This window comes from Chiloscyllium plagiosum, chromosome 6, assembly GCF_004010195.1.
Source record: "Chiloscyllium plagiosum isolate BGI_BamShark_2017 chromosome 6, ASM401019v2, whole genome shotgun sequence".
Lineage (NCBI taxonomy): Eukaryota > Metazoa > Chordata > Chondrichthyes > Orectolobiformes > Hemiscylliidae > Chiloscyllium > Chiloscyllium plagiosum.
Window position 1 is genome coordinate 99,337,632 of NC_057715.1, and position 21,560 is coordinate 99,359,191.

The following is a 21,560-nucleotide window of genomic DNA, read 5'->3' on the forward strand; positions in this document are numbered from 1 at the left end:
TCCGGTTTCCTCCCACAGTCCAAAGATGTGCAGGTCAGGTGAATTGGCCGTGCTAAATTGCCCATAGTGTTAGGCGCATTAGTCAGAGAGAAATGGGACTGGGTGGGTTACTCTTCAGAGGGTCAGTGTGGACTTGTTAGGCCGAATAGCCTGTGAGGGTCAGTGTGGACTTGTTAGGCCGAATAGCCTGTTTCTACACTGTAAGGAATCTAATCTAACCTTTACTTGTAAACAAGGTCACGTGACAAGATTATCACTTGAAGTTGATATTCTTCAAACAGCCTAATCAATTGCCCAGAATCATCTTTTGATAGGTAACCAGCAGGGATTTTACTCGATACACTATTTATGTGTACACATTCCAAAGTCTTCACTGTGCCAAATTGTGACAGAGTTCTTTGTCCTTATGTAATGGGGTGCCCCTCTATTGAAACAGAACTGCCAAGATGTAGATTCCTTATTTGCGTGGTTCAAAAAAGTATGGTGAGGGATTTCACCAATTAAACCAGTTAAGTAAAATATCACGGGACATATAGAAGCAATCTTACAAAGATACCTCATTATTCCTGAGATGATCACATACAGTCCCAGCTCCCAGTTAGGTCTAGGTAGGGCCTCTGCACATGTTGCCAACATATGATAAGGAAGTGATGCATTTAGTATGAAAACAAATTGGGAGCCTCCTGCTGTGATAAGTCTTAGTTCTCGGATAACTCTGGAGGCAGTGAAATCTGGTGTAAACCTGAAAATAAAAATAACAGGCCCCATACAGATCATGACCATAAAGCTACTTAACATTAAGCTAAGAGACGAAAGCATTACAAAATGTATCTTTTAGTCATGCAGATCATGGAGCACTTCAAAACAATGTAAATGATAGACTGCATCTAATTTTAATCATCTGCTAAGAGGTTTGCAGATTCACAGCTGCTATTTTGTTATGTAGATCGATAGCAAATACTTTCATTTGTTTAAAAAAAGCTTGGTTTTAGTTTACTTCTTTACAAAAAAAAATTAACCGAATTATAATGCTGACTAGTTTATTACAAAGTTGCAGATGCATTTTTGAAAACTGCATTGTTAAGTAGGCAACCTCAAGTTCTCAAACACCAATAATTTAAAACATAGCTCACTGATTCAGTCCATTGCCCTAGAGCTCTCTTAGGGCAAAACAGAAACACATTACATTTCCAAATTGAAATTACTGTAGTATTGTCAAGAACGTGTGGGTTGAACAGCCCTTCAAAAAAAGAGCCCAAACCAAACAAAAACAAACAGAAGGACTCACAATATAATGATGTCTTTAGAGGCATTCGGTTTTAGTGCAAACTCTTGACAGTTTACAACTTTGAAGCCATATCCTTCACAGATGTATCCACTAATTTCCATAGACTTGACAAGAACTGGGAGCTGTCCTGTATTTTCTACTTTAAAAACTCTCTTCAATGTGAAGTTTGGCTCTTTCATTTTCATCTCTGTAATTTTAAAAAGTGAATTAGTTTTTAACGAAAATGTAAACATGTATTTCATGCTTACATATATCTCCCTTCCATTATGGAGAGCAGTGACTCTTTCCAGGGTACAAGCCTGACACTGCTTGCAACCCATAGGATATCTCATCCAAATCACTCACGAGGCAAGTTCATGTGCCACATCCCACCTTTGACAAATTTATACCATTGCTACAGGAAATGAAATGAGTAGATTCTGGACCTGAAATTCTTATAATTCATTTGGTAGAAGATGAGGGAATTGCTGGCAAGGCCAGCATTTATTGTTCACCTCTAGGTACCCTGAAGGTGATGGTGGTGCACTGCCTTTTTTGAACCATTACAGTCAATTTGGTAAACCAAATTACTGAGTGGGGAGTTTCAGGATTTTAATCCAGCGTCACTAAGAGGAAGAGTGATGTATTTCCAAAATTTCAGCTGGTGGTTTCCTCATGTATCTGCTGCCATTATCCTTAGAGATGGAAATTCCCATGCGTTTGGAATATGCTCTCTAAGGAACCTCAGTGAACTGCTGCAGTGTAAGTATGTAAGTTAGTTCACTGAGCTGGAAGATTTGTTTTCAGACGTTTCATCACCATACTTGATAACACCAACGCTTCACCGGAGACTCACTGATATGTCCCACCTCTCTATTTATAGTACTTGGTTTCTTAAAGGTTCTTTTTCTTTTTTTTTTTAAAAAAAAAGGGGAAGGTAGATAGGGCCTGAATCGATGTGTTTATTGATGGATTTCTGGTTAGAACGCCATGCCTCTAAGAATTCTCATGCGTGTCTTTGTTTCACTTGTGCAGAATGTGTGTTGTCCCAGTCAAAGTGGTATCCTTCTTTGCCTGTATGTATGGAACGTAGTGATAGTGGGTAGTGTCTTTTGATGGCTAGTTGGTGCTCGTGTATCCTTGTGGCAAGTTTCTTGCTTGTTTGTTAGATGTATTTTCTTTTTACAGTTCTTGAATATTATCTTGTAAATTACATTGGATTTGCTGGTAGTAACTAAATGAATCCTTTAGTTTCATTAGTCGCTGTTTAAGCGTGTTGCTAAGTTGGTAAGTGTGTTGGACTACCATGATGCCAAGAGGTCTGAGTAGTCTGGAAGTCATTTCTGAGATGTCTTTGATGTAAGACAAGGTGGCTATTAAACATAATCTGCTGATTCCTCAAACAAACCCAAACAAACAGCCAATGCAACCAAAAACTATAGCCAAATTATAGTTAAATTCACTATAATTCATGACCCACATCACTAGTTTTCATACATACAGAAAGGAGGACAACACACCTCCTAGTATAGGCGAAGCAAAAACACACGAGACTTCTTAGAGGCATGGCATTCTAGCTAAACTCCATCAATAAACACATCGATTTAGATCCTATCTACCTTCCCTTAAAGAGAGAAACCAAGACTTATAAATAGATAATGGGACACATCACCAGCGCTTCACTAGAAACTCATTGATGTTACCTAATGATGTCACAAAACGTCTGAAAACAAACCTTCCAGCTCAGCAAGCTAACTTACTTGCTAATTTCTGCAGCGTATCTTATAGACTGCATGCACTACTGTTACCGAGCACCAGTAGTAGTGGGTACGCACGTTTGTGAATACAGTGCCAAATCAAGCAGGTTGCTTTGTCCTGGACAATGTCAACCTTCTAGCATGTTGTTGGAGCTGCTCCCATCTAGGCAAGTGGGATTACCCTCCCGACCGGTGTCTTGTAGATGATGGGAGAAAGTGAGGACTGCAGATGCTGGAGATCAGAACTGAAAAATGTGTTGCTGGAAAAGCGCAGCAGGTCAGGCAGCATCCAAGGAGCAGGAGAATCAATGTTTCGGGCATGAGCCCTTCTTCAGGAATCAGGCTTATGCCCGAAACGTCGATTCTCCTGCTCCTCGGATGCTGCCTGACCTGCTGCGCTTTTCCAGCAACACATTTTTCAGCTCTGATCTCCAACATCTGCTGTCCTCACTTTCTCCCTTGTAGATGGACAAGCCTTGGAGAGTCAGGTAGTGAGTGTTACTTGCAGAAGTTATGTAGTAGTCCAGTTTAGTTTCTGGTCAATAGTAACTTTCAGGATATTGATAGTGGAGATACTAGCTGTAATCTTTCAGCCCTCAAAATATGAGTAGGGAGGTGCCAAGGATTGGAGAATTACAACTGTTATATTCTTCTCTGAAGAAAGGTTATAAGTTAACTCCAGCAACTTCAGACCATTCGGTTCAACTTTGGTGAGTGTTTTTTTAAACAATGATAATCTGGGACAAAACAAGAGTTACTCGGGACAGGTACAGGTTAATTAACAGATGGTTCATTTCTCTTTTGTTGGAGATGATCATTGCAAGCCATTTGTACGGTATGTATATCACTTGCAACGTGCCAGCCCAAACCTGGATATTGTTCAGATTTTGCTGTATTTGGACATGGACTGCATCAGTAGGTGGTGTTGCAAGTGGTATTGAACATTAGTGACCATCCCCACTTGTGACCTTACAATGAAGGGAAAATCTTAATGAATTAGCTGAAAATGGTTGGAGTTGGGACACTACCCTGAGGAACTGTTGCACAGAGATATCCTGGAGCTGAGATGATTGATCTCTAACAACCACACATCTTCCATTGTGTCAGGCACTGACTCCAAGTGGTGGAAAATTTGCCCCAATTCTCTCAAACTCCAGTTTTGCTAGACATCTATGATGCCAATATATTATCAAATGCAGCCTCTCACCTCACCTCCTTCAAAACCATTGGTACACGACAAATTATGACATCTACTAAAGTTTGGTAAAGCTGATTATGCAGAAACTCAAAAAGGTTGAACCCAAGATTTTTCCAGCCTGTGCCTATTGTATCAATCTGAACAATTCATATTTTAAACATTCATTCATGGGCCGTGGACATCATTAGCGAGGTTAAATTTTTGCTCATCCTTAACAGCCTTTTGAAAAAAGTTCCATGGAGCCGTCTTGTTGCCCCTTTGCTGTTATGTTTCTGAGGTTTCACAATGAATCTGATGGTGCAATGCCACTGGGACAAACTTCAAGGTGCATGTTCAGCCTCTTCTTTTAGCTATTGGTAATAGCAAAGTTACCTGTGACATCGTACAGCAATAATAAATAATGTCAAATCAATAAAATTCAAATCTATAGTCCCCTTTATTTTGGTTGTTTTCTTCCCTCACCCCACCAATTACTACAAATAGAGGAATCTATTTTTAAAGCGAATTCAAGCAGAATCACTGGGTCACGAGCAAGGTTAGAAAAGCCATCATTTCAGTGAGACATTAAATGTGGGCCTCTGTCTGTTTAACTGGACAATAAGTGCAGAAAGTTAGGGGTTCTCTAATCATTTCTAGCAGCATCAGTAATATCAACCATTTGTCTCACTGGTTGCTACTTGGTTTTTTGTTACACCTCTTCTGAATTCTTGGCTCAAAGGCAGGCCTTTGGCAAATATTTGCCAAAATGCAGCAAAGCACTATTACTTTGTTTTACTATGGTTAGGGCAAGGGGGTAGACCCAGAGTTTACATCCGCCAGACTCAGGATCTAACTTTATGCTGTTGCCATTAACCTGAACACTGGCCAGTCAACTGAGTTAACCAGCGCACTCTTTATATTGCCTTTCTGTACTTTCTTCAGTGTTGAATTACTTACTATCTGAACAGTCTTTAAGCAAAGCTTCATTAATTTTGAAACGTAATGAACTTCCAGGACCAGGATGCTTCCCTGCAACCTTCACGCTCTCCGTTGTTCCTTGCCCTTGTACCACAACTGCATCCACTACTGTCAGATTGTTTCTACAGAATAAAGAGGTAGATGACAAAATAATCACAGATCAGAGTCCTGAATGAATTACCAGTAACATAAGCTTCATTTGTTAAATTTTCCTAATTCAAAAAAAGTCAACAAACCTAAAGAGTTGACCAAATTAGACAATTATATGCATGAGTTAACAAATTTTAAGTGTCATCTAATTTGGCATTTTCAAAATAAGAAATGAATTTCAAAATCTTCTACAAAAATGAATAAAGCATGAGAAATAAACTTCAACTGTCTTTGCATCAGAAGTCAATATATGAACAGAAACATACCTTATAATAATTAAGGACATCACAGTTCTGTTGTGAACTGGGGTAAACTGCACTGACATAGACCTTTTTTCACCAGATTTTAGAATTACATTTAGCACAGATTGTCGGGAATAACCTTCTACAAATCCTGAAGAACTTTTGATGGATGAGGTCTAGAAACAATTCAGAAGAAAAAATTAAAAAAAAAAACAAAAACTTTGTATCAGCGGTCATATCTCATTTAAATTTGAAGCTTTTTATTGCAGAAAATTATGCTGGGGGTTCTATCCAGACCAGCATATTCCTGTTAAAATTGTGTATGCATACAATCCTATGGATGAGCAATACGGTTTCTCTTCCATTAAATTTCAAGTTCAAGTTCTTACATCAGTTACTCAGCTCTCAGAATCACAACGCAATCTAATTTAATAGGAATCTCTCAAACTCCTATTTAACGCACGAATGGAGCCATTTGTTCTTCTCCTTGGAAGGAAATATATTTTACTTACACGGTTACTGACAATTTTAAATTCAAAGGTTTTTGTGTCCAGATTTGCATGTTTGCTCAAGTGAAGCCTGAAATTAAACAAAGAAAGTTATGAAAAATATAGAAGCTACTTTTTCTAAATCTTCCATATCACTAACCAGTCTATTTCAAAGATTTTACCCCAATTGCATAGTATAGATCAAATACTTATTAGTAATAATTGAGATCATCGAATTGATCACTATCACAATTTGAAACTGATGTCAAAGGTCTTCAAAAATCCAGCTTGGAAGTGGTTATACATTCATTTGTAATAATATTGCTGATTATGAACTATCAAGTCTGTTGCTGGTTAGAACTAACTAGTAACAATGAACTGACAAGGATTGTTGGCAATTTTTAGATTTCGTGTACTGTATGAAGAAAGAATGATCTGTGGATTTTCCTTTCCATGTTGTAAAATGGAAGTGTATGGTGGATAACAAAAACCTAAACGCCAAACTCAAACATTTTTGTCACTAAAAATACACATCAAAAAGGTTATATACAGATTGCTACTTTCACATCTCAACATTTTCATGCAATGCTGTAAATATTTCCTGTTCTAAAGCTTTAGAAAAAAAAGTTAACCATTCTTCAAAAGAAAGGTGGCTGATACACCTGAGGCAGTATCTTAATTTACAATTTTGTTTTTTTTAAAAAAAAAATCACAAATTTACATTTATGGTTTGATTACAACACAAAAGGCAGTCCTGTGGCCTGTCGTGCTCCTATTGATGTGCAAGTTCAACTCAGCTACTCCCATTCCCTTCTCATTGCAGGTAACTGTCTCCAAACACCACAATTACAATCTACTCACTGCATCAATGCTTTCTTCACTTGGCCAGCTATGTCCTCTGCTTCGCAACCCTTCCGCCAATGGAAGTGGTATGTCTCTTATAGACTTGTCTCATGATTTTGAACACTCATTTTAATTCCTCTCAATCTTCTCCAAGGGGAACAGTCCAACTTCCCCAAGCTATACACCGAACAAAGTTACTCATCCCTAGAATCGTTTTTGTAAATCTTTGCTGCCCCCTCTCCAGTGCTGTCTGTCTTTCAATAGCAGAGCACCAGAATTGGGTAAAAGTTCAACTTAGGGTCAAACTAGTATTTTATTACAAACAAAAAAGGGTTCTTCATATTTATTTTTGCCCCAAGTCTCTATTTAGAAAACCTATGATCCATAATGCTGTTTATTCTAAACCACTTTCTCAATGTGTTCTCCTACCTTTGGTTTATGCATTTATAGTCCCAGGTTTCCTCTTTTGCATCCTCTCTAGAAATGTCTTTTCAGTTTAAATTGCCTCGGCTTGTTCTTCTTTCCAAAGTGCATAATTCAAACCTCTAAGAAAGTTCACCTGCCACATGCCTATCCATTTCACTTGTCTGCCTATGGCCTCAATATGCATATTGTCTTCAAAAGTTCAATTATCTACAAGTTGTGTCAACTACAAACTTTGAAATTGAGTAGAACAGTTGATAAGCAGTGATTCTGCACTAAATTCAAGGGAACACTCTATACCAGCCTCCTCCCAGTCAGAAAAATAAACTTTCACCACTACTTTCTGCTTTGTCATTCAACCAATTTTATATGTAGCTACCACTCCTTTACCCATAGACTTCAGCTTCACAAACAAAATTAGGTCACAGTTATCAAACATTTTCAAAGTCCATATATAACCACATTACTCTCAAACTATTCCCAAAAATCTAAAGTCAGTCAAACATGAACCATCTCGTGCTGGCTTTTCTTAATCTACCTATAACTGTCCAAGTGACTGTTATTCTATCCCAGATTATCATTGTTAAAAGCAGTTAAAGTCAAATAGAATGGTCTGAAGTTGCTGGGTTTATCTTTACATTCTTTGCTGAAGAAATGTTATAAAATTGTAACTCTCCACTCACTGATGCTTCCCTACTCCTATGCATATGCAAGGAGGACTGAAAGATTACAGTCAGTATCGCCAAACACCTGCACACTCTTTCCCACCACCCACCCCATATGAATCCTATCTAGTCCCAGTGACAACAGCTTTATGTACTGCTAGCCTTTTAATATCGCTATTAACTTTTAGCTCATTTAGAATCTCAACTATTGGCCCTTTCAGTCAGGACTTTGTTTTGCATCTTTCTGTACCAAGAAGAAAAATGCTGCCACACAGTTTGCAACTCAATCATGCCCTCTGCCACCAGGTGTAAATCCATTGTTGGTCCTCAGTCAGTCACATCCCTCCTTGCAAGAGGAGGTTCATCAGGATGTTGCCAGAGATGGAGCAGTTTAGCTACGAAGGGAGGCTGTAGAAACACTGACCGTTTTCTATACAGAATAGAATGTGGAAAGAGGGCCTGATTGAGGCATATAAAATTGAGGGGCATGGACAGGGTCAATAGGAAGCAGCTGTTCCTGTTAGTTGAAGAGTTAATAACAGGAGGGTATAAACTTTAAAAAGATGAAAGTCAGGAAGTTTCCAGGGAATTTGAGGAAAATGTTTTTCCACTCAGAGTTATGAGAATCTGGAATGCCCTGCCTGGAGGGTAGTTGAGATGGAAAAACCTCACCTTTCAAAAAAAAAAAACTACTTATGACATTTCAAGTGCTTATCCATCTAAAGCTATGGATACATTTCTAGAAAGGGGGACTAGTGCAGATTTAGAGTAGTTTTAGCAAGTGCAGATATGATGGACAGAAGGGTCTCTACTGTAGTGTTTGATTCCTCATGACAATTTTATCATTTAGATGTCTACAGACATTTAGATTCCCTTTAATGTTAGCTTACAGTTTCTTCATGTTGATTCCCTTTCTCATCTCTCTCTGAACTTTTAATATTTAGACTGTTCATCACTTAGAACATCAACCTGATATCTGCCATTTTACTCGCCAGCTTTCTCATCGTTCAGAGGGGTCTGGTGTGGTCTACCCTATCTTCTTCCTTGACTTCTACCCAAACCACCTCATCTCTAAAGCTAGTCCAATGTTCTATTACAGTTTTGCCGGTCAATCTTGGATTCTAATTTATCAGAGGTAGATCGGTTATCCTTACAATTAACCATCCAATTAAAATATTTTTATTCTACAATGTTCTTTTCCCATAAGCAATCATTTCTTAGATGGTACTGCTTGCTTCTTAATAATTCAGAACAAATTGCAAAAAAAAAAATAAATCGAGATAGAATAGCCAGTAAAACTTGTTGCTCTCACATTACCAGGTATTTAGTCCCAGACCTGACAAACTGGGATTTCTCCGCTTTTATTGAAAGTTGAATTTCTCTGCCTTTTCACTACAGAACACTTCAATTAGGGAGACAGAAAAATCTTGCACAGTACATTTGCACCATCCCAGTACAACTGCGGCACCAGTTGAAAATTCAGTGATAAAGGCAGTCTCCTCTCTTAATTCAAGAGTCATGGAATTGCAAATAAGTTTCCTGAAGGCTTTATTTATTAAATAAAAAGAAACTGACTTACACAGACCAATATAAATCACCAGCTTAAACTCCAGAAAAATGAGCACAACTGAAACGTGTAATTAAACCCAAGACAGTGAATATATGAGTTCAAGTCCCACCTGCTCCAAAAATATGTAATAACATCTCTGAACAGATTGATCTTTCAAATGTAATCCGGTTTTCTAATGTACTTAAGGGGTAGGGGTAGGGGAAGAGAGATAACATTTGACTTGACTTCTTTCTTTTGAAGACTACAAAATACAAGGCAATGGGAGTAGAATGAGATGGGATTGGTTATATCAGCGTCCATTGTTAAACGGTAGAAAAATAATGAAGTTAAAACCAAATACGCACCTTTCCATTAACACATCTGCAACAAATGAAGGATTGGGATATAATGCTAAAGGAAGTAATTGGACAAACACAGGTACATCTGCTGGATTTTCTAAAATTAGTTCTTTTTCCTAAGGGAAATAAAAGTGTGTGAAAATAATAGTTAGGAACTCAAAAACTACTGTGTGATAAGTTTTTAAAAGCCATAAAAAATTATTCAATTTTTAAATTTACTTTTTAAATGCAAGCTTATAATAAATACTCACTGATGTGTTATTTGTGTTTGTGAGTGGGAAAATTAAATCTCGTGTTGTATTGATCAATGATGGCCATATAAGCTCTGATGTTACTACAGCTTGAACATTTTTCTGTAGGTCTGTGTCGACTTCAAAGACAACTTGCATCCTTAAAACAAGAAGTAGGCAATGACTAGTCAAAAATTCATGCTTGCATTAAATGCATAGTGTTTTCATAAAATACTAGGACAACAATGCAGTTTTGTTTGAAACAGTGCAACATGCAGTTAAAAAATGTACAACAATACCATGATCATTACTATATCGCAGAAGAGTGCAAGCTAAAATTTCAGTGAAGTTAATCTATTCCAAGAATTTTACTCTCTGCGGTGGTTGACTGAACATTTTATACAACATATTTTGTGTCTGTATGTCTGTAGTGATCACATATCTGCAGCAACATTGCTTTGTTTAGCAACTGAGCCAATCTATTTTATTGACAAGGCTGTGAACAAAACACAAGAAACATGACAGAGGACAGATAGCCATATGGTTCTAAAGATAAAACGCAGTTGCTATTAAAAGTAAAGTTGCCATAATCCCAAATGACCATAGGGTTGCTCTCAGTTATTAGAGAAACATGACTCTGGTGTTTTAACCAGAGGGTCATTACATGTCAGGTAAGGGGCAAGTTGGGAAGTCAGGACCTTCATGGTAACCTCAGCCGGTAAAGGAGCTGCACCTGCACTGTTGGCATTACTCTGCATTGCACAGCCAACTGAGCTAACCAAAGTTGTTATTATCTGCCACATTTAAATTCAGCCAGGAACACATTAACCTTGAATATGGAATTATGGATTTGAATGCTTAAAAATTACTTTCGCAACTTTGCATATTAGCAGGTACTGCAGATGCAGATTTAACCACTATAGTTCCACTGTCCTTAGAGTCCAAACTACCTTCAGCTCACTATCTCTATCTAATAGCACTAAGTATAATGGCAAGCTATCGATGACATATCATTCCTCATACTTGACCTTAAATCAGTTAGGAGCTTATTTGGTTGCTGATTCTACTGACTTGAAATTTTAAAAACTTAAATCAGCATCAACACAACAAGCCAGCAGCTTTGATATGGTGTCAAATCATCTGCAATTTTATTCATAAATATATTAGTTCCAAAGTCTAGACAGCATTTTTTTCATGCAGGTACAAATGAGCATTTCTCACACTGGAGATCACTTTAAAGTGGTGTTCTCCAGGGACCAGTGTTAGGACCCTTGCCTTTTCTGACTTATATAAACAATTTGGAGATGTGCATTGAGGGAAAAAAATCTCTAAATATGCATATAATACTTAACTAGGTAGAACAGTGAATTGTAGGATAACACACAAGTGGCTTCAGAGGAACACTGACAAGTTGGTCAAATAGCCAGACACCTGGCAGACGAATTTCAAATGCAGAGAAATGAGGTGATGCATTTTGATAGAAAAAACATGGAGAGACAATACAGACTTAAAACGGTACAACTTTGAGGGGAGTACCCTGGCAGACACACTGGGTTCACATTCATAATTCTCTGAAGATGGCTCGGCAAGTTGAAAAATTAAGGCAGCTCATAGGATCCTTGTGTTTATAAATAGAAGCAGAGAGTATAAAAGCAAGGAAATGATGCCACACCTCTACAAATCACTGTTCAGACAGCATTTAGAGTACTGCCTTCAGTTCTGGACACCTTATTTAAAAGGATGTTAAAGCTCTGGAGAGAGAGAGTGCAAAGGAGATTTACTAGAATGATACCAGGAATAAGGGATATTAGATACAAGGAAAAAGAAAATGGAGAAATTGGGCTTATTCTCCTTGGAGCAGAGAAGATTAAAAGGTGGCCAATTTTGAGCTGTTCAAAATTATGAACTATTTTGACAGGGTAACTGAGAATATTCTCCATTTCCACTAGTTGGTATGTCAGTAACTAGGGGTCAATTTCAAAATTGTCAGCAAGAGCGCTAAGAGTGAGAGGAGTTGAAAACTTCTTTATTCACAGTTGTAGGGTTTGGAATATACTGCCTGGTGAATGGTGGAAGCATATTCAATAGCAAGTTACAAAAGGAGAGCTGGATATATATTTGAAAGTCATGAACTTATAGGCTACAGTGACAGGCTGGAGAATGGGACTGGCTAGGTAAGCTTTTTCAGGTGCCAGTATGGACACAATGGGTAGAATGGCCTCCTCCTGTACTGTAAAATGCCACGATTCCTATATTAGGCATTCTTTGGACCAGACACAAATAATTGCAGTCAGCAAGAAAGAGGATAATAGAATCAAGTTTATTTCAGTTAGGATACTCTAACAAAAAATAATTAATGGGCCAAATATGAAATTAAAGTTCTGGAAGACTTGCTCAAAGGACAGTGGTAACAGTGCTATCCAAACTAACAACAACAACAAGTCGTCATCTTTATTTAAACAACAATGCTTTCAGCACCAAAATGGTTAAGGAACTCACTTGTGCCCTGAGTTTTCTTTAAGTTCTGTCCATTTTTTGTACAAATTCTTATACAGATCCCAATCGACATCCCATGCATCATCTTGCATTGCGAGACTATGCTGCAATCTTAACTCCGCTGAGAAAGGTGGGAGACACAAAAACTCAATGCAAAAACCATCACTTGTATTTTCCACGAGTACTTTTTTTGATGAAATTACGAAGTTGAATAATATAGTTACTTACATTTAGATAAAAAAGGCAATCCCACATAACAATAATCCCCACATTGTAAGCTAGCATCAAAATAAATATTTGCTATCTGCAAAAAAGATAAAACAATTAACAAAATAGGGCAGTACTTAAGTTGTACCAAAGCAACCAATGTTTCACTTAGCACTGCAACAAAAGTTTAAAACAGAGTTAGGTATATGCCTCAGACAGAAATTTACAGCACAGAAAGCAGCCATTCAGCCCCATATATCTGCACTGACCCAAAAACAAAACATCTGACTAATCCTTTTTTCTAGCTCTTGGTTTATAGGCCTGGTGGCTATGGCAACTCAAATGATTACCTAATTACTGCTGAAGTGTTAAGTCTCAAACCGACCCCTATCAGGACCCACCTCAACCGTTACTGACCCAAAGAAAATCCTATCCTACCCAATTTTCCTCAGGTCCTCCTGTCCAAGCAGCAGTCTGGGAAATCTCTGCATTCTCCTTAGTCAATTGCACCCTTCTTATAATGTGGTGAACAGACCTGCATGAAGTACTGCAGGTGATGACTAACCAGTTTTACACAGTTCCAGCATAAACTTTCTGCTCTTGTATTCCAGGCCTCAGCTAATAAAAAACAAATTGTCTTCATAACCATCGTATCTATGTGCACTGCTTCCTTTAGAGGAGATTTGTGGATATGTACATAAAAAGGTCTTTCTAATCTTCAGTACTTTCCAGAGTCCTATCATTTAGTGAAATCCGTAGCCTTAATAGCCTTCCAAACTTATACCGCACTTTTCTGGATTGAATTCCATTGGTCACTGCTCTGCTCAGTTGACCAGTCTGTTGATGTCCTCCTGCAGTTTACAGCGATCTTCCATGCTATTTACCCAGTCCAATTTTAGTTTCATCTGTGAATATTTTGATCACACCTACTACATTCAAGTCCGTAACATTAATGTACACCACAAACAAGGGCCCAGTACAATGTCCTGTAGGATCCCACTGAAAACATCCTCTGCCATCACCCTCTGCTTCCTACCCCCTCAGCCAATTTTGGATCCAAAAGTGCCATTTTGCCGAGGATTCCCATGGGCTCTTACATCCTTGATCACTCCATCATGACAGCCCTCATTAGAAAGGCTTTCTAAAGTGCACATAAAACACATCAAATGCAATGCCATCCTCAACTTTCCTGGTTGCCTCCTAAAGTATTCAATCAAAATTTGTCATAAACACGACCTCCACATAACAAACTCATGTTGGCTTGCCCAGATTAAATCAATCTCCAAGTGTAGATATATTCTGTCCCTGAATTCTTCTTAACAACTTCCCCACCAAAGGCCAATTAATCTAACTTACTTGTCAATACCTTCCTCCTTTTTCTATATAATGGGTCAAAGTTAACAGTCTCCAGTTCTCTGGTGTCTTGCCTGTGGCCAGAGAGGATTTGAAAATTACTGCCAGGGTCCCTGATATCTCCTCCTTTACTTCCCTAAACAACCTGAGTTATATCTCCTGTCCATGCAGATTTATTCTCTTTAAAGGCTGCTAAACCCCTACACCTCTTTCTGTAGATTCAGTTGTTCTAGTCAATCAAAACCCACTATCCAGATGTCTGCACCTGTATCTCCCTTGTGAAGACCAATGCAAAGACTGTATTGAGACTATGCCCATGATTTCTGGATCCACATGTACATTACTTCTCTGGTTCCATTTACCCTTGCCATCTTCACTTAAGAAGTCTATATTACTTTCACTGCTCACTCTCTCTCACAATTCTGCTATGGTCCTCTTGGAGCTAGTTGCCAGGATGCCAATACTACTAACCTAATTCAAATCCATCCAAATAGCATTAGAAAAATTCCCAAGCATGATGTCGGCCCCATTCCCGCTTAGATGTAACTCGCTCAAATTGGTACAAGTCCCACCTGCCCCGATGTTTCAGCCTTCTTTTGTATCTCTCTCATCATTTATTCATCTGCTCTGTCCTTCTAGTCCTATATTTACTACTGTGCAGCATCGGAAGTCTATAGCTCAAGTATGCAAGTTAATGTGCTGCATAAACGAATCTACCATAAATCATGCACATTACACAAGATGAAATATGACAGACCTTGGATTTCTTTTTTGATTCTAAATCATCCTTGTTATTTTTCATTCTCTTGTAGTAGAATCGCACATCCTCTGTTAGAGGACGTATATTTTGTAGTTTCACCTTCTGTGAGAAGGAACTCATTATATTTAAACTATGATGAACTACTTTCCCCTGTAAAGCAAAATATTCAAACTTACAAATTTAAAAAAAAACATGGTTCCCACACTTCACAATAATTTATATCACAGATACACAAACATCCAATTAGGTAGATCAGGTCCAGGCTCTGCTCATAACCATGCAAAGAGAAAGGAATTGACGTTTGTTTCAAGGTCACTCAAACTATTCTGGTTTCTTTCAACATTTAGCCAAGAACAATAAAATACTACAATATTAAAATGAGCAAAAATGAGTATCATCTTACTGGAAATGAGCCTGGAAGAACAACATGCTTTGGTGAACAAACCAAGGATCCTACAGCAATAAGTGCCTTTATTTGAATAGTTAAAATCTGTAAAAACAAAATGAAACAAATGTTAGTCCAGAACAAGCAGTTGTGATCACTAGATATAGCAGTTTGTTGCAATTAAACTTCAGCCAATAAATATTCTCATCTGCACAGTAATTCCTCATTAGATTCCTGCTGCAAAATGCTCCCTGGGGTGGGAATAGATAGGAAATACATCAGTCATGTCAGTTACATGTCATGGTATTCTCATTGGACAAACCATCCAAATGCCCTGCTAGTGATCTGCGACTCAGGTTCTAATTCCAAAAGGAGATGTTGAAATTTAATTTACAATTAAGACTCTAAATGACGACCATAAAACCATTGTCAGTTGTAGCAAAATCCCACCTGGTTCATTGATGTTCTTTAGGAAAGCAAGTCTTCTGTTGTTACCCAGTCAAGCTTACAGGCAACTCCAGGTACAAACAGACTCTTAATTGCTCTCTGAAATGGCCTAGCAAGCCCTCTGAACTGAATATCAAAATGCTAAAATGTCTTTCTAAAAAAAAAGTCTCACGGTTCAAATCAAACATCGACAAGGAAGCCTCCTACATATCACCTCCCTTCAGCTGATGGATAGGTAAGTTGCAAACTGAACACCACTTGGAGGAAGCACTAAAAGGTGGCAAGGGCACAGAATGCACTCATGTTTGGGGATCTTTACTGTCCATCACTTAATGGCTCAGCAGTACTACTGACTGAGCTGGTAGAGTCCTAAAGAACATAGCTGTCAAACTGTGTTTATGGCATGCGGTGAGGAAACAAAATTGATGCCATTCTCACCAATCCATCTGTCATAGATGCATCTATCCATGGCTGTATCAGAAATGACTGATTAGATTAGATTCCCTGCAGTGTGGAAACAGGCCCTTCGGTCCAACCAGTCCACACCGACCCTCCGAAGAGTAACCCACCCAGACCCATTCCCTCTAACTAATGCACCTAACAGTATGGGCAATTTACCATGGCCAATTCACCTGACCTGCACATCTTTGGATTGTGGGAGGAAACTGGAGCACCCGGAGGAAACCCACGCAGACACAGGGAGAATGTACAAACTCCATACAGACAGTTGCCTGAGGCTGGAATCAAACCTGGGACCTTGGGCTGTGAGGTAGTGTTAACCAATTAGCCACCGCACCACCCTCAGTCCTTTTGGAGACAAAATTCCACCTTTATATTAACAACATGCTCCATTGTGTTAGGGGGCCCTAGAGCAACCAGAGACTGGGAATCCATGGGAGAGTGGATTGTCAGCAGCAGAATTATACTCCAACTTATTCTGCAACTGCATGGCCTGGCATATCCTCCACTCTACCATTACAATAAGTCAAGGGATCAACCCTAGTTCGATGAACAGTACAGGAGAGCATGCCAGCTTTCCGGGAGCATATTAGGTAAAATCCAAATGAAGTGGCAACTTGGGAAGTTGCACAGGGTTACCTGTGTGCCAAATGTTATAAGCAGCAAGTAATGGACAGTGCTAAGTTATTCTGCAAAGCAATCAAATCTAAGCTGTGCAGTCCAGTCACATTCAGTTATGAATGGTGGTGGACAATTGAACAACCCAGAGGAGATAGCTGCTCCACAAATATCCTCACCATTGATGGGAAGCCCAGCACATTTGTGCAAAAGAGAAGGCAGAAACATTTGCAACAAACTTCAGCCAGAAGTGCAGAGTGATCTGTCTTGGCCTCCTGATTTCCCAACATCACAGAAGTCAGTCATCAGCCAATTCAATTCAGGGATATCAGGAAAACAGATAGAAGCACCGGTTAACGCAAAGGTGTAGGACCCTGACAACATTCTGGCCATAGTATGATGATACTTGGTCCAGAACTTGCTGCTCCCTTGGCTAAGGTCTTCCTGTACAGCTATAACATTGGCATCTAGCCAGCAATATATTCAAATTACCCAGTTACGTCCTGTACAGAAAAGCAGGACAAATTAATCCAGCCACACTAGTAGAAGTTGAGGTTCCATCATGCTATCCCGCTCCTGACAGCATTATAGCTCTGGTTTAAATGTGGATGTAAATACATATGATCATACAAATCAGGAGTAGGCCATTCAACCCCTCAAGTCTGCTCTACCATTCAAGATCATGGGTGAAATGTCGAAACCATGCTTTCACCCTGCTGACAACCTTTCAAATCCTTGATCAACAAGGATGAAACTATCACTACCTTAAACATATGCAAGGACTCTGCTTTGATCACCTTTTCAGGAAGTGAATTCCAAAGACACTTGGTCCTGAGAAAAAAACCTCACCTATTCTGTTTTAAATAGACAGCCTTTGATTTTTAAAACAGTGACCTCTAGTACTAGATTCTGCTAAAAGGAGGAAGCATCTTCCTGATATCTGCACTAACAAGACTCTTCCATCATGTATGATTCAACCAAGTCACCTCTTCCTATTTTAAACTCCAGCAGATAAAAAGTAGTGTAAATTGTCCATCATTCCTCACTGGATAACTTACCCATTGCAGGAATTAGTCCAACAAAGTTTGCCTCAACTCCTCAAATCATTTGTGTTTAAAATATGAATAAATGTGTACAGCAGTCCAGACACAGTAGCTCACAACAGAAGCCTAACTTACTTTTGTATTCAATTTTCCTTGTGATAAATATCTTACTAGTTTTTCAACTTACTTGCTGTACTGCATTTTAACCTTTTGCAATGTCTGCATGATGACACCCAGGTCCCCACAATCTATCAATCATTTAGATAATATGCTTAATTACTCTTGCTGCCAAGTTGTACAATATCACATTCTTACATTATACTCCATTTGCTACATCTTTGTGCATTTACTTAATCTATCAATAGGTTGTTGTGACCTCCTGCCCTCTTTACAATTTACTTTCCTATCTAACTTTGCATAGTCAGTAAATTTGGGAACCAGTTTTGGTACGGAGAAGAAATAATAGCAAGCACCTCCTGTGTTATCGCATGCTAGCTGTAATGTGTTGTTTTCCAGGTGTTTGAATAATGTGTGCATTATTTTAAACATGCACTTTCCTGTATGACTTTTCTAAACACCATACTATGGTTTGGTGTTAGACACTCAATCAAATAGTGCCCCAACAGATGACAATGTGGGGCAGATCAATTGTTCACCAAGTAAATGAACAATCAAAGAAATCTTTTGATTTTGTTTAACAGATTAACCTGCCAATTCTGATATCGGATGTTAATTATTCCATCTATTATAGTCACAACTTGTACTTTAAGATTATACTGGTGCAAAGTTTTTTTTTTAAATCATGTAAACATTAAAATTATGCCTTTATTATATAGATTCAAAAACTACCTCATAATCTGTTGTGATCTGCACAGCTCCATCATATGGTCCTTCAAGTTCTTTTGCAGTCAACTTCATCCTAAATGCTGCATAATAACCAGATGCTAGTATCACCTGTGAAGAATGCAAAAATACATTATTCATCAGTAAATATTTATGGACTTGATATCACCTCAAAACCAGTGAGGCTCTCAAAAGATAGTCATTTCTCACAATTCTAATCCTGACTGGGCCAACTAGATAAACTAGGCCAAGGATGGGTTCTTGAAGATGAGGCTGAATGAGATGATTTAGAAAGGGGATAATATCTGCAAATAATCTTGACTGCTCTGTCAAGAATTTAAATACCAATGTAATCCAATGTAGCAAAGGGCCTTCAAAAGCTGAGCTCTACCCCACATCACTATTGATTAGTGTGATACATGCACTTCAAAAAAAATCTATTTCTTACTTTTGACATCAACAGTGACCTACCTACCTTGGAGTAGTCAATTTCTAATCAATTATGAAGGTTGATTATTGAAGAATTTCAAAGTTTGGGAGAAGATTTGTAGCTTGGGTGTTGTGGTTCCCAGCTCGGCGAACAGAACCACAACATTGAAGAATTTATTGAAATAAAGTGACATACCAAATTACACATAGCTTTACCTCTGTAACAGTGTCTAAAAATGCACCTACTTGTGTAAAAATGAATTTGTTAGCTCTAAGTCTATTACAAACAACACTATATGGTGGCTCAGTGGTTAACACTGCTCCTCACAGCACCAGGTACCCAGATTTAATTCCAGCCTCTGGCAACTGCCTGTGTAGAGTTTGCACATTCTCCCAGTATCTGCGTGGGTTTCCTCAGCATGCTCTGGTTTCCTCACAGGCTAACGACGTGGGGATTAGGCAAATTGGCCATGCTAAATTGCTAATAGTGTTCAGGGATGTGTGGGCTAGGTGCATTAGTCAGGGAAAATGTAGAGTAAGAGGGGTAGTGGAATGGATCTGACTGGGATACTCTTCAGAGGGTTGGTGTGCACTTATTGGGCCTAATGGCCTATTGTGTCCATGCTTTAGGGATTCTATAGCAAATAAACATTTAAGCCAGCTAATTGGCAGAGCAGAACAAGAATATTACAAACTTTAAAGGTTTCTATACTGGTTTTATGATATAGGTATAAACCTTTAAAATTTTATTGCCTATTATTTGGTAATCTATTCAAAACCAAATTAATCCTAATACCTTAGAAAAACAAAGCATTTATCAATCAATTAACGAGCATGCATAATTACGTAATGGACTCAAGGAAATGTATTGCATCTCAGCAGTCCCTCAGAGTTAAACAATTATGATGAAAACATGTCTAAACATGTCCAAACTGCATGCAACATTGAGTTTAACAATGAACACAGCTTTCTCAAGATACATTTTAAGCAGCATGCACAACCATATGGACAACAAACCCAAGTTTTAGGAATCTTACAATAAGTAAACATTAATAGATTATGTACTAAAACATGTGAAATCTTGAACTCTTACCAGTTAACATATTTGCATGATTATATTAACAATTTTAATTTAAGTTATTAAGTTAATGAGAATGGCAACAACACACACAGTGAAGGTGTAAATTTTTCACTATTTTACACTGAACACATGACAATAAATAATTCAATAAATCAAAAAAACCTGTTTTTGCACTCCTTTTACCAAAAATGAGAAAATATACCAATATATTTTAAATTCAACATCCTCTAATTAAAATTGCTAACCCCCAGCCCCAAATGTCCCTTTCAACCTAGGAATATTTATGGCCCTACTGGAATTGACTAGAGACGAAGCATTGGGTCATTAAAAATAAACTTTTGTTCAAAAAAACTGTTATTAGTTCTAAGATTATTAGAGATTGTGGCATTTTGAAGTCATGTGCTAAAGATTTTGGCAATGCAAAAACTTAACAGGGCAACACAGTGGCTCAGTGGTTAGCACAGCTGCCTCAGTGCCCGGGACCTGGATTTGGTTCCACCCTTTGGGTACTGTCTGTATGCAGTTTGCACATTGTCCCCATGTCTGCGTGTATTTCCTCTGACTTCCTCCCACAATCTAGGAGAATTGACCACGCTAAATTGCCCAGTGTCCAGGGATGTGCAGGTCAGATGGATCAGCCGCAGGAAATGTTTATTTATTTGAGGGGGGGGGAGAAAAGGGAGAAGAGAGAGAAGGGGAGAAAGAGTTGGACAAGATGCTTTTTAAAGGGTCAGGTGTGGACTAAGTGGACAAATGGCCTGCTTCCAGACTCAATGGATTCCATGATTATTTTAACTTGGATGTAGTCCCAGTTGCCAGAAGTAGACGACATTTGCTGGAATTGAAATACATGCTTTAACAATAGCACTTGCAATAATAGGTAATGAAATAGCATGCAGATTTTTTTTTAATACATGTAAAAAATCTTAAGTTCATTTAAAAGCTTACACAGTTACAAACAAAAAATGCTCATGTGCAAGTCTTAAAATAGTCAAGGGTTTGGTTGTGACTGACCATTTGTTAGAATCCAGTTAATACAAAATCTGACTGTAAGCATGCCATGCACAGAAAATAGTTTTGAAATAAACGGTTAATGCTGAAAGAAGTGTGTGTACAGGATCAGAAATATTGACTCACAGAAGATTGCTCTGTTGGTGACAATTTTTCTAAATCAGAAACACTGGAAATTGCACTCCTGTTGCCTCTCTCTACAATCAGCAATTCAATACTGAGGCCGTCTCCCACAACATACCAGCCTTTCACTGCCAGCTGAAGAGATCAAGACATCAAAATCAGTAATAGTATGAAGCA

General features: G+C 38.3%; 1 protein-coding gene across 2 annotated transcripts in view; it reads right to left on the reverse strand.

Annotated features, from left to right (window-relative positions):
• Positions 1-21,560, reverse strand: part of tmem131 (transmembrane protein 131) — a 201,590-nt gene that overhangs the window by 36,027 nt on the left and 144,003 nt on the right. For both annotated transcript variants that reach the window (XM_043692263.1, XM_043692264.1), the window contains 13 exons: positions 21,387-21,518; positions 18,746-18,850; positions 15,348-15,434; positions 14,942-15,094; positions 12,853-12,928; positions 12,628-12,745; positions 10,150-10,288; positions 9,905-10,014; positions 6,084-6,150; positions 5,596-5,747; positions 5,159-5,301; positions 1,289-1,475; positions 557-742 (listed from right to left, as the gene is read on the reverse strand). In XM_043692263.1, coding sequence (XP_043548198.1) covers positions 557-742; positions 1,289-1,475; positions 5,159-5,301; positions 5,596-5,747; positions 6,084-6,150; positions 9,905-10,014; positions 10,150-10,288; positions 12,628-12,745; positions 12,853-12,928; positions 14,942-15,094; positions 15,348-15,434; positions 18,746-18,850; positions 21,387-21,518 — 1,655 coding nt within the window. The remainder of the gene's footprint in view (positions 1-556; positions 743-1,288; positions 1,476-5,158; positions 5,302-5,595; positions 5,748-6,083; positions 6,151-9,904; positions 10,015-10,149; positions 10,289-12,627; positions 12,746-12,852; positions 12,929-14,941; positions 15,095-15,347; positions 15,435-18,745; positions 18,851-21,386; positions 21,519-21,560) is intronic.